Genomic DNA, 12,111 nt, shown 5'->3' with positions numbered 1-12,111 from the left:
GCTGCCGCGGCACCTGCCTGGGTCCTGGCCGACGGCTGCCGTCTCCCGTGCTTCCTGGCAGAGCCCCCTCCCGTTTCTCTCGGCAGTTCCCGGGCTTTTTTTTAATGAGAGCAGGTGTTCGGAGGAGCCGGTGTTCCCAGCGCTTGTGGTTAAGGAGAGCTTTGGGGAGGAGGTGGGGCGTGTCGTGCCCCGAAGGAGGGGAGGTGGGGTGGTTGCCCAGGGGCGATCTCGCTGGGAAGGCAGTTAGGGGATTAGTTTGCCCGCGCGAAGGGCACCCCCGAGGGAGCCGGGTGGATTAGGTGTGCGCGGCGTGAATAGTTGGTCTCCAGAGGCTCCTCGCAGATGGTGCTTCTCTGCACCCCGGTTTGTAGCGGTAAAGGGGTCCCCAGCAAGCAGGAGCGACTTAGAAACAAACGCATGAGGCTTTTGCCCCGCAGCTCCAAACAGTCTAGAAAACTGAAGCACAAGATAATATGCAACGGAGAAAGAGCTGTTTTTATGGCTGTTTTTATGGTCCTGACGATCTTGAAGATTTTGGAAATACTTGCGTTGAACTGATGGCTTTTTAAGGGAGAAAACAAGTTTGCTATACACTTCTGACATCGTTTATTAAGTTTCTGTTCTGTGCAACGTCCATTATGGGAACAAAACAGAAGCCTAGGGGTTATTGTTTAGAGCTGCCCTTGGGCGAGATGTAAACTGCAGAGGGAAACAAAGTACGTACAACCGTGGAAGAGACTAGACCTGTGCTGTCTGTGTTCAATTCAGTAGTCACTAGCCACGTGCGGCTCTTGACATCTTAATTAGTTAAAAGCCACACACACACACACACAAAATTAAAAACACGTACTATCCGCTTTTCAAGGGCTCAGTAACCACACTTGACTAGTGGCTACCCTATTGGACAGTGCAGTTGTAAAATAGCTTCATATCACAGAAAGTTGTGTTGGTTAGTGATGCTATGGACTGTCGATCATTAAAGAGTAATAGTTGTGTTGCCCAGTAAGTATTCCAGCGGGTCTTCAATTCATTGAGCATCTATATTACTGAGCACTCCCCACTGGCCATGCATTGTGCTGGGTGCTAGGGAACCTTGGGGAACCTGTTCCCTATCTCCAGATTCATTTACACTGCCCAGTTCTTCATCTTTTCTGACCTATTAATATACAATAATTAACTCAAAGTGGTGAACACATAATACAACATGCAGATGATGTATTGTAGAATTGTACACCTGAAACCTATATAATTTTATTGACCAATGTAACCCCAATAAATTAACCAACTAGAGGCCCAGTGCACAAAATTCTACAATACATCATCTGCATGTTGTATTATGTGTTCACCACTTTGAGTTAATTATTGTATGTAGTGTGAGAAAAGAGTTCAATTTCATGCTTTTGTATGTGGCTACCAGTTGTCCCAACACCATTTGTTGAAGAGGCTATTCTTTCCCAGCTGATAAGTCTTAGCATCCTTGTTGAAAATCAGTTGATCATAGATGTCTGAGTTTATTTCTAGATTCTTAATTCAGTTCCATTCTGTATGTCCACCTTTATGCCATGCCACACTTTTTTGATTACTATTGCTTTGTAGTTAGTTTTGAAATGAAGATGTATGAGTCCTCTAACCTCATCCTTTTTTTCAAGACATTTTTTTGTGTGTGGCTATTCTTTTTTTTTTTTTTACTTTATTTTTATCTCTTTTTAAAAAATTTTTTTATTGATTAAGTTATTACATATGTGTTCTTATTCCCCATCCCCCCCACTCATGCCCTCACCCCCCTGTTGTCTGTGTCCATTGGTTAGGCTTATATGCTTGCATATAAGTCCTTTGGTTGATCTCTCCCCCTTACCCCTCCTGTCCCCTACCTTCCCTCTGAGGTTTGACCGTCTGATTGATGCTTCTCTGTCTCTGGATCTGTTTTTGTTCATCAGTTTATGTTGTTCATTATATTCCACAAATGAGTGAGATCATGTGATATTTATCTTTCTCTGACTGGGTTATTTCACTTAGCATAATGCTCTCCAGTTCCATCCATGCTGTTGCAAATGGTAGTGTGTGGCTATTCTTGATTCTTTGTAATTACATATGAATTTTAGGATCAGCTTGTTAAAAAGAAGTCAGCTGGTATTTTGATAGGAATTCAAAATTTGAAAGTATTGTTATCTTAACATTAGATCTTCTGATCTAGCATCATGCGTTATCTTTTTATTTATTTAGATCTTCTGTAAATCTGTTGAATAATGTCTCATAGTTTTCAGTGTAGGGTTTTTTTTGTGTTTTTTTTTAAATATATTTTATTGACTTTTTACAGAGAGGAAGGGAGAGAGATAGAGAGTTAGAAACATCGATGAGAGAGAAACATCGATCAGCTGCCTCCTGCACATTTCCTACTGGGGATGTGCCCGCAACCCAGGTACATGCCCTTGACCGGAATCAAACCTGGGACCTTTCAGTCCGCAGGCCGACGCTCTATCCACTGAGCCAAACCGGTTTCGGCCAGTGTAGGTTTTATACTTAGGTTACTCTGAGTATTTTATTCTTTTTGGTGCTATTGTAAGTGAAATTTTTCCTCCCATTTTTGGATTGTTCATTGCACGTGTATAAAACAGTTGATTTTTGTGTATTGATCTTGTATTCTACAACTGCTGAACTTATTTATTAGTTCTAAGAGATTATTAATAGAATCCCTAGGATACATGTAAAATGCAAGTACGTATAGTTTTATTCTTCTTTTTCAATTTGGATGCCTTTTTATTATTTTTTGCCTAATTTCCCTGACTAGAACCTCCAGTATAATGTTGAATAGAAGTGATGAGAGAGGATATCCTTGTCTTATTCCTGATCGTAATGGGGAAACACCCAGTCTTTTCACCAAAAGTATGATGTTAGTTGTAGGTTTTTCATAGATGGCTTTACCAGGTTGATGAAGTTTTCTTTTATTGCTGGTTTGTTGAATGCTTTACGATGAAATGGGTGTTAGATTTTGTCAAATTATGCTATTAATTGGTGTATTATATTAATTGATATTGGTTGTTAAGCCATTTGTGCATTCTGAGGATAATTTACTGCATCATGATATATAAATACTTTATATGTTGCTGAATATAGGAACACAAATATACTAATTTACCTAGTATTTTCTTTTTAATTTTTTGCGTATGTATTTCCAAGATACTGGCCCATAGTTTTCTTGTGATGTTTTTGTCTGGTTTAGTATCAGGGGAATGTTGACTTTATAAAATGCGTTGCAAGTGTTCCTTTTGTTTTAGAGTTTGAAGGATCAGAATTAATAATTTTTTGACCGCTTGGTAGATTCTATCATATGTGTTTGGGCTTTTCTTTTTGGAAAGTATTTTAATTATAAATTTATACTGTTTTGTCTACTCAGATCACCTATTCCTTCTTGAGTCAGTTTCAGTAACTTGTGATTTTTCAGGTGTTTGTCCATTTCCTTTAACTTAACAAATTTCTTAACATACAGTTATGTATGTTATCATAGTACAGATGCTCCTTGACTTTAAATGGGGTTCAGTCCCAGTAAACCCATTGTAAGTTGAGTATAAGTTGAAAATGCATTTAATACACCTAACTTACTGAACATCATAGCTTAGCCTAGGCTACCTTAAATGTGCTGAGAACACTTACATTATTGGGATGTAGCACCATCATGAGTTTTATTTTTTTTATTTTTTTTTCATCATGAGTTTTAATTGCCTTCCTCTTCTCACCAGAAGCAAGAGGCACAGATGGGCATTTTGTTGGCATGATGGGATGTGAAAGCATAAAACACAGTACATTGTAGATTATTGGTTATTTATCCTCATAATCTTGTGGCTGATTTGGAGCTGAGGCTTGCTGTTGCTGCCCAGCATCACAAGAGTATCATATTGCATATTGCTAGCCTGGGAAAAGACCAAAATTCAAAATTTGAAGTATGGCTGAAACCGGTTTGGCTTGGTGGATAGAGCGTCGGCCTGCGGACTGAAGGGTCCCGGGTTCGATTCCGGTCAAGGGCATGTACCTTGGTTGCGGGAATATCCCCAGTAGGAGATGTGCAAGAGGCAGCTGATCGATGTTTCTCTCTCATCGATGTTTCTAACTCTCTATTTCTCTCTCTTCCTCTCTGTAAAAAATCAATAAAATATATTAAAAAAAATTTTTTTGAAGTATGGTTTCTACTGAACATATAAGATAGCCACCATCGTAAGGTCCAAAATTTGTAAGCTGAACCATAAGTTGGGGATCGTCTGTATCCTTTATAATTCTTTGTATATTTGTAGTGTCAGTAGTCAAGTCCCCTCTTTAATTTCCAATTTTAGTAATAGTGTAATAAGAGTATGTTTAATTTTGTGAGAAACTGACAAACTTTCTTGCAAAGTGACTTGCCTTCACTTCTTTTGGATATATACCCAGAAGTGGGATTGTAGGATCATATGGGTCATATGGTAGTTTTGGTTTTAATTTCCTGAGGGACCTCTGTTCTATTTTTTGTTTTTTGTTTTTTTTGTGATGGTTGTACCATTTTATATCCTACCAACAAGGGTTCCAGTTTTTCAATATCCTGGCCAATAATAATAATAATTATTTTTAATAATAGCCATCCTGATTAGTGTGAGGTGATTTCTCATTGTAGTTTTTTTAAAAAAATACATATATATATTTTAATTGATTTCAGAGAAGAAGGGAAAGGGAGAGAAAGCTAGATACATCAATGATGAGAGAGAATCATTGATCAGCTGCCTTCTACATGGTCCATTCTCAACCACTGAGCCACAACCGGCTGGGCTATTTTTTAAAAATCTTTGTTGTTGACAGTATTATATATGTTCCCTTTTTTACCCCATTGACCCCTTCTAGCCTGCCCCCCCACCCCAGGCCTTCACCACCCTGTTGTCTGTGTCCATGGGTTACGCATATATGCATATGAGTTCTTTGGTTGATCTCTCCCACGCCCTCACCGCCTTTCCCCCTTCCCCCTGCCTTGCCTCTGTGATTTGACCATCTCTTCCATGTTTCTGTGTCTCTAGATCTATTTTGCTCATCAATTTATTTTATTAGATTCCACATATGAGTGAGATCATGTGATACTTGTCTTTCTTTGACTGCCTTATTTATTAGCTTAGCATAATACTCTCCAGGTCCCTCCATGCTGTGTCAAAGGGTAAGAGGTCCTTCTTTTTTACTGCTGCATAGTATTCCATGGTGTAAATGTACCAGTTTTTTATCCATTTTTCCACTGATGGGCACTTGGACTGTTTCCAGATCTTAGCTATTGTAAATTGTGCTGCTATAAACATAGGAGTGACACATTCTTTCTGATTGGTGTTTCAGGTTTCTTGGGTATTTGTCTGTTTTTAGGTCACTACCATACTGTTTTAATTACATAGCTTTATAATGTAGTTTTATTTTTTAATATATATTTTTTATTGATTTCAGAGAGGAAGGGAGAGGGAGGTAGAAACATCAATGACGAGAGAGAATTATTAATCGGCTGCCTCCCACACGCGCCCCAACTGGGGATCAAACCCACAGCCTGGGTATATGCCCTGACTGGGAATCAAACCTTCTACCTTCTGGTGTATGGACAGTGCTCCTCCCTTGTGACTTCTGTTTTGACCCGTTGTTTTTCTAAGAGTATATTGTTTAATTTTTATATATTTGTGGAATTTCAGTTTTTCTTGTGCTGTTGATACCTAGTTTCATTACATTGTGATTGAAAAAGATAAGTGTGTGAGTTCAATCTTCTTGAATTTGTTAAGACTTGTTTTGTGCTTAATGTGTTCAATCCTGAAGGATATTTCATGTGTACTTGAGAAATGCATATTCTCTGTCGTTGAGTGGAGTGTTCTGTATATTTCTATTAGGTCCAGTGTCTATAGAGTTCAGTTCCTCTCTCTCCTTGTTCTTCTATCTGATTGTTCTATCCATTATTGAAGGTGAGGTATTGAAGTCTCTTAATATCATTGAAATATCAAACTTTGCCTCATTAATTTATGAGCTCTGAGGTTTGGTGCATAAATACTTGTTATATGTTCTTGGTGAATTGATCCTTTTGTCATTATAAAATGTCCTCCTCTGTCTCTTGTAACTGTTATTGATTTAAAGTCTTCTTGTCTGATACTAGCATAGACACTTCTGTCCTCTGTTGGTTTCCATGTGCATGAAAATTTTCCCATTCTTTTACTTTCAGCCTATGTGTGTCCTTAGATCAAACTACTTTTCTTCTAGACAGCATATAGCTGGAGTCCATTAACTATTTATTTAATCCTCACCTGAGAATATGTTTATATTGATTTTGAGAGAGAGAGAGAGAGAGAGAGAGAGAGAGAGAGAGAGAAAGAAACATCAATCGGTTGCCTCCTGCACATGTCCTGACCAGGAATCAAACCCACAACCTTTTGGCGTACTGGATGATGCTCCAACCAACTCAGCAACCAGACCAGGGCAGAAGTCCATTAACTTTTAATATTAAAAACTGACTTAGGAAAGTACTCTTTAGAAATTAATTTATATGAAAAGGCATTTAATCTCAGATCAGAGAATTGCTGATGACACCTGTTTAGTTTTGAAGCACTTATTTTAAGAATCCTCCATCAAGTATTTGGGTCACCCTACTATCCAGAGGCAACTGTGGGAAAGCTGATCAAACATGTATTAGAAATTAATTATTTGATAAAGTCAAAAACAGTCAGGTAGACAATAAAAACCAGGAATTCTGGGAAATGGGTTTTTAAGTAAGAACATCAAACATTTAATTTTAACTTTCAGGTTTTCTTTCAACTGATAAAGTGAAGGGGAGTGTTCTTTTTCTCCCACATTGTGTTAATTGTCAAATTGCTAGTTTCTTCCTATTGTGTAGCATTAGTTTTCTACAAATATTCTAATGAATTGAATCCTCTCTTTGTAAGCTGTTATGAATCAGCTGTTTTCAAAGGTAAGACCCCTCATGCTCCACCCCTAGCATTATTTAGCTGCAGTGAATAGCCATTTTGACTTTCATTTTTTCATTCTTCTTTCCTGAAGGGCTTATAGAAGATTAGCTATGCCAAAACATTGGCTGAATTGTTATATATTTAGGTATTTCAGATTACCAAAATGAATTTGCATAACAGCTTTCTTTGTTTTTCTTTATCCTTTAAAAATTGCCATTGAAGCAACGTGGGTATATCCCATGGTGCTCTATATTTTGAGAAAAACCTCTTGGAACACTTTATATCTTAGAAATCTCTCTCTCCTTTTTCTCTTTAGTTATTGAATAGATTTTCAGTTAAGCTGGCCTTTCTATGACCAAAAACACCTTGTTGTATGTGCTCTGTAAAAATGTTTTGTTAGTGTAGTAGCAGTAATTCTGGGGAAAAATCTGATAACCTTGGGTTTCCTTCAGAGGCTTTTACATTTGTTGTTATTAATATTTTATTAGCATTCATCTTTTTTAAAAATATTTTTTTTTATTGATTTCAGATAGGAAGGGAAAAGGAGAGAGAGATAGAAACATCAATGATGAGAGAATCATGGATCAGCTGTTTCCTGCATGCCCCCGATGTGGATCAAGCCTGCAACCTGGGCATGTGCACTGACCGGGAATCGAACTGTGACCTCCTGGCTCATGGCTTGATGCTCAACCACTGAGCCACATTGGCCAGGCAGCATTCACCTTTTTTTTGACTCATAGCTGCCTGTTTTATAACAGCTTTCTTTTTTATGGCTATTGTGTCTTTTTTCTTTATCTCTTTGAGAATCTAAGATATTCTTATTTTTAAAATGTCTTTTGAAGGTATAGTTTGTAATCACCTTTTTAGTAGGAGTGTTGTTTTGTTTTGATTTTTGGTGCACCCTTCTCTACCTTTGTGTTTTGTGGTTGTCTCCGCCTGTCCCTTGTATCTGCTTTTTTAGGAAGAAGTTTAATATTGGAAGCTTTGGGTTTTTATTCTCCAGGGATATTGGGTAAAATCTTGAGAATCAGTCCCTGAACCAGAGAGTGACTTGACCTAGTTCATTTTTGTTTGATTGCATCTGATATTTTTCATTTGCATTGTTTCAGCCTTGGGCAGCAGTCACAGCTTTTATTGCTGTCTTCTACAACTGGGAGAGCCCTGTTTCAACCAGTTTCATAAAATGAGCCTAGCTTTTATTTTAGTACTTATTATTAGAGCTAATTTCTTAGGTATCTCAAACATTAAGATTTTTACATAATTTGCCTGTCTCTGCTTGCTTCTTCTTCCTCTGGGGATATAGGAAATTAAAGAACTGCTGTCATTTATTGGAAAGTATATTGAGTTAACAGTATAACCATAAGTTCAGTGAGGATTATAACTTGAATAGTGGTTGTGAAGTTGAAATGTTATATATATGAAAATGTTTATAAATTGAGAAATAAATTTGTTAGATTTTGTTAGTACTATGTTTAAATCTGCTTTTGATTTTAAGGTTGTTCCATTGACCAGTCATGTATGGCAACAGTCATCATCTCAAGAAAATAGTAGAACACAGATTTCTGATTCTAATGTGGCCTCTTCGGAAGAAACAGCTCAGAAGGGTTCTGGGGATGATCAGGTATGTCTTATATAACTGGCAAACTATCTTACTTTTGGTAAACAGCATGATAAATTCTTTTTTTTTTCTTTTGTATTTTCTTTTTTTTTAAATTAAATCTTTATTGTTCAGATTATTACATTTGTTCCTCTTTTTTTCCCCCCATAACTCCCCTCCTCCCAGTTCCCGCCCCACCCTCCGCCCTCACTCCCCACCCACTGTCCTCCTCCATAGGTGCACGATTTTTGTCCAGTTTCTTCCCGCATCTCCCATTCCCCTTTCCCCGCCAAGAATAGTCAGTCCATTCCCTTTCTATGTCCCTGATTCATTATAATCACCAGTTCATTCTGTACATCAGATTATTTATTCACTTGGTTCTTAGATTCACTTGTTGATAGATGCATGTTTGTTGTTCACAATTTGTATCTTTACCTTTTTCTTCTTCTTCCTCTTCTTAAAGGATACCTTTCAGCATTTCGTATAATACTGGTTTAGTGGTGATGAACTCCTTTAGCTTTTCCTTATCTGTGAAGCTCTTTATCTGACCTTCACTTTTGGTTCATGGGTTGATGCTCAACCACTGGGCACACACCAGCTGGGCAGAATTTTTCATAAATATCTGTACTGTTTTTAACCCGTGGTTGAGAGTTCTCCGATGCAGAGGGCTGAGTGTATGCGTTGACCTATGCCATTTTATGTAGAGACTTGACCATCTCTGGATTTTGGTATTCCTTGACTGGGAATTGAACCCGAGAACCTCAGGTACACAGGCTGATGCTCTAACCACCACCACCAGTCCAGCCGTAGATGGCACAGATGCTCATTAATCTTAATACAACTATATATGACAATATGTTAAAGACTGCTTGCAAATATGATTAAAAATTTGATCTACCACTGCCAAATAAGAAAGGTGATGTTACAATATAAATTTATTGTAGTAATGTCAACAATTAAAAAAGAAATAAAATAGTCCTGGCCAGCATGGTTCAGTGGTTAGAGCGTGGGCCTGTGCACTGAGGGTGTCAGGTTTGATTCCCATTCACGGGCACTTATCTGGGTTGCAGGTTCAGTCCTGGCCTGGGTCAGGGTTTGTGCTGGAGGCAGTCAGTCAATGTGTGTCTCTCACATCGATGTTTGTCTCTCTCTCTCTCTCTCTCTCCCTCCCTTCCACTCTCTCTAAAAATAAATGGAAAAAATATCCTCATGCTCTATCCAGTTTGGTTCACTGGATTAGAGTGTCGGCCTGTGGGCTGAAGGGTCCTGGGATTGATTCTGGTCAAGGGCACATACCTGGGTTGCAGGCTCGATCTCCTGTAGGGGGTGTACAGGAGGTGCCCAATCAAAGATTCTCTCTCATCATTGATGTTTCTATCTCTCTCTCCCTCTCCCATCCTCTCTGGAAAAAAAAAGAGATAAACAACTATCTACTACCTTATATCAGTGTTACAACTATATACTGAGAAAAGAATGGAGAGAAATATTCTAAAATATTAACATTACTTATCTATAGCTTAGGGCAGTGGTCGGCAAACTTCGGCTCGTGAGCCACATGCGGCTCTTTGGCCCCTTGAGTGTGGCTCTTCCTAAGCCTTAGGAGTATCCTAATTAAGTTAATAACAATGTACCTACCTTTATAGTTTAAGTTTTAAAAATTTGGCTCTCAAAAGAAATTTCAATCGTTATACTGTTGATATTTGGCTCTGTTGACTAATGAGTTTGCCGACCACTGGTTAGGGGATTATGGAACATAAACCTTTGATATCCCAAAATATCTCATTCCCTTCTATGCTGAATAAATTAGTCAAATATATAGCATCAAATTGTTGTTAGAAACATGTTTTTTACATTTTAATACCTGAAAATAAAAGAAATATGAGAATGATTAATTTTAATTTGTTTTTCTTTTGAAAGCACTCCATTCTACAAGGAATAGTCTAATAAAGGGATTTAAAGCAGGGGCATTCCAGTCATATTGTGATTCTCACTACAACATCTCTAATGCCTGACACATCTCTCATCCCTTGAGCATGCTTTGAGCCTGGTCCCAGTTTATTTCTCTTTACTGCTAAGAGATGTATCTATTTGTTTCCCTGCCCATCCTGTGTCCTCTACAGATCACTTACTCTACTCTAGATCCTTGACTGCAATAATTTCGTTAACCTCATGAAAACAACTACCCTATCACCCTTAAATTTTTTATAATTCCTTTCTTATATTTCCCTCTTTACTGCTCTGAGAGTTCATAGTCATCCTTATAATCACTACTTTGCAAACATCTTTAACTTTCTTGTCCTTTTCTCCTACTATCCTATTTGCTTTGCAAAAGCTCAGTTCTGGTTGAATCCTCTCCTGTTCTGAATCTAAGCAGCAGGGCATTGCTGAAGAAAGCATATATCCAGGCAGGTTTTCCTTTAAATTGATGACATTAAACCACAAGGGCACTAGGTATTGCCTGGAAATCCTACTATATTTTCCTGGTGAGTTGACTTGATAAAATGACTCCTTATTCCTTCTCAGAACTACTGAACTCGCCTTCCTCCTTTTCAGTTGATGATTTCATCTCCTACTGCAATAAGTGAAGAGCAAAAGATAAAACTTCAGTGTCTTCCTAACACCAAAACTATAACCCCATTATGTACCCAAATTTTTATCTTATGGCTTCAAAAAAAAAAGTCTGTACCTATTCCAGTCAAGGGCACGGACCTCAGTGTGCAGGAGGCAACCAATCAGTTTCTCGCACATTGATGTTTCTCTGTCTTTCCTTCTCGCTTCCACTCTCTCTAAAATGAGTGGAAAAATATCCTCAAGTGAGGATAAAAAAAAAAATCCCTATGAGAGGATTAACAAACAAATAAAAATAAATAAATAAGTACTTTTATTAAGACTTTAAAAAAGTTATTACTAAGGTCTATGGATTGGTGCCAGTCCATGAATATCTTATTACTAGTTTCTCAAGAGATAAGTAAAGAATTGAGATGAAGTGTTTAGAAACTTTTATGGCATTTTGATAGGGTGATTTTATGTTTTTTAGAACTAGAAATATTTGGGCTTCTATTTTGGCCTCATATCGTTTAAATTTCATTTTTTCTAGTTATTTTTACTAGTTTTTATTATGTATTATTTTTATTTACTTATTAATGTTTATTAGTATTTTAATATCTTCCTATGATGAATTCAAAGTAGGAAAAAACGATCCTTCCCATAGATATTTTTAGAAGCATTGCTGAATCATGCCATTTGAAAGAGACACATGTGTCACTCTTAATGGATATAATGTTATTGAGAGAAGCAGAGTACACTAGAAAGTGACACAGCTAATAAGAACTCAGTAAAGTAGTCACATATAAAGAATATTGTGGCTTTATGTTTGGAATTTTTTTTTCAGTTATATTACAATTATAAGATTTCATCATGTAAAAATTTATTCGTTTTTTTGTTTTGTTTGTTTTTTAATCTTTATTGTTGACTAGAGGCCTGTTGCATGAAGAGATTCGTGCAATAGGCCTTCCTTCCCCTGGCTGCCGGCACCAGTTTTCCTCCAGCACCCAGGACCCAGGCATTTGGTCCGGC

General features: G+C 37.6%; 1 protein-coding gene across 1 annotated transcript in view; it reads left to right on the top strand.

Annotated features, from left to right (window-relative positions):
- Nucleotides 1-8,391: 8,391 nt before the first annotated feature.
- ALMS1 (Alstrom syndrome protein 1) overlaps nucleotides 8,392-12,111 on the top strand; it is a 125,239-nt gene continuing 121,519 nt past the window's right edge. Inside the window, exon 1 of the mRNA XM_014540916.1 lies at nucleotides 8,392-8,559. Coding sequence (XP_014396402.1) covers nucleotides 8,407-8,559 — 153 coding nt within the window. The 5' untranslated portion in view covers nucleotides 8,392-8,406. The remainder of the gene's footprint in view (nucleotides 8,560-12,111) is intronic.

Source organism: Myotis brandtii, unplaced genomic scaffold (assembly GCF_000412655.1).
Source record: "Myotis brandtii unplaced genomic scaffold, ASM41265v1 scaffold251, whole genome shotgun sequence".
Classification (NCBI taxonomy): domain Eukaryota; kingdom Metazoa; phylum Chordata; class Mammalia; order Chiroptera; family Vespertilionidae; genus Myotis; species Myotis brandtii.
The sequence above is the reverse complement of the archived record's forward strand: the minus strand, read 5'-3'. Positions and strand labels throughout refer to the sequence as shown.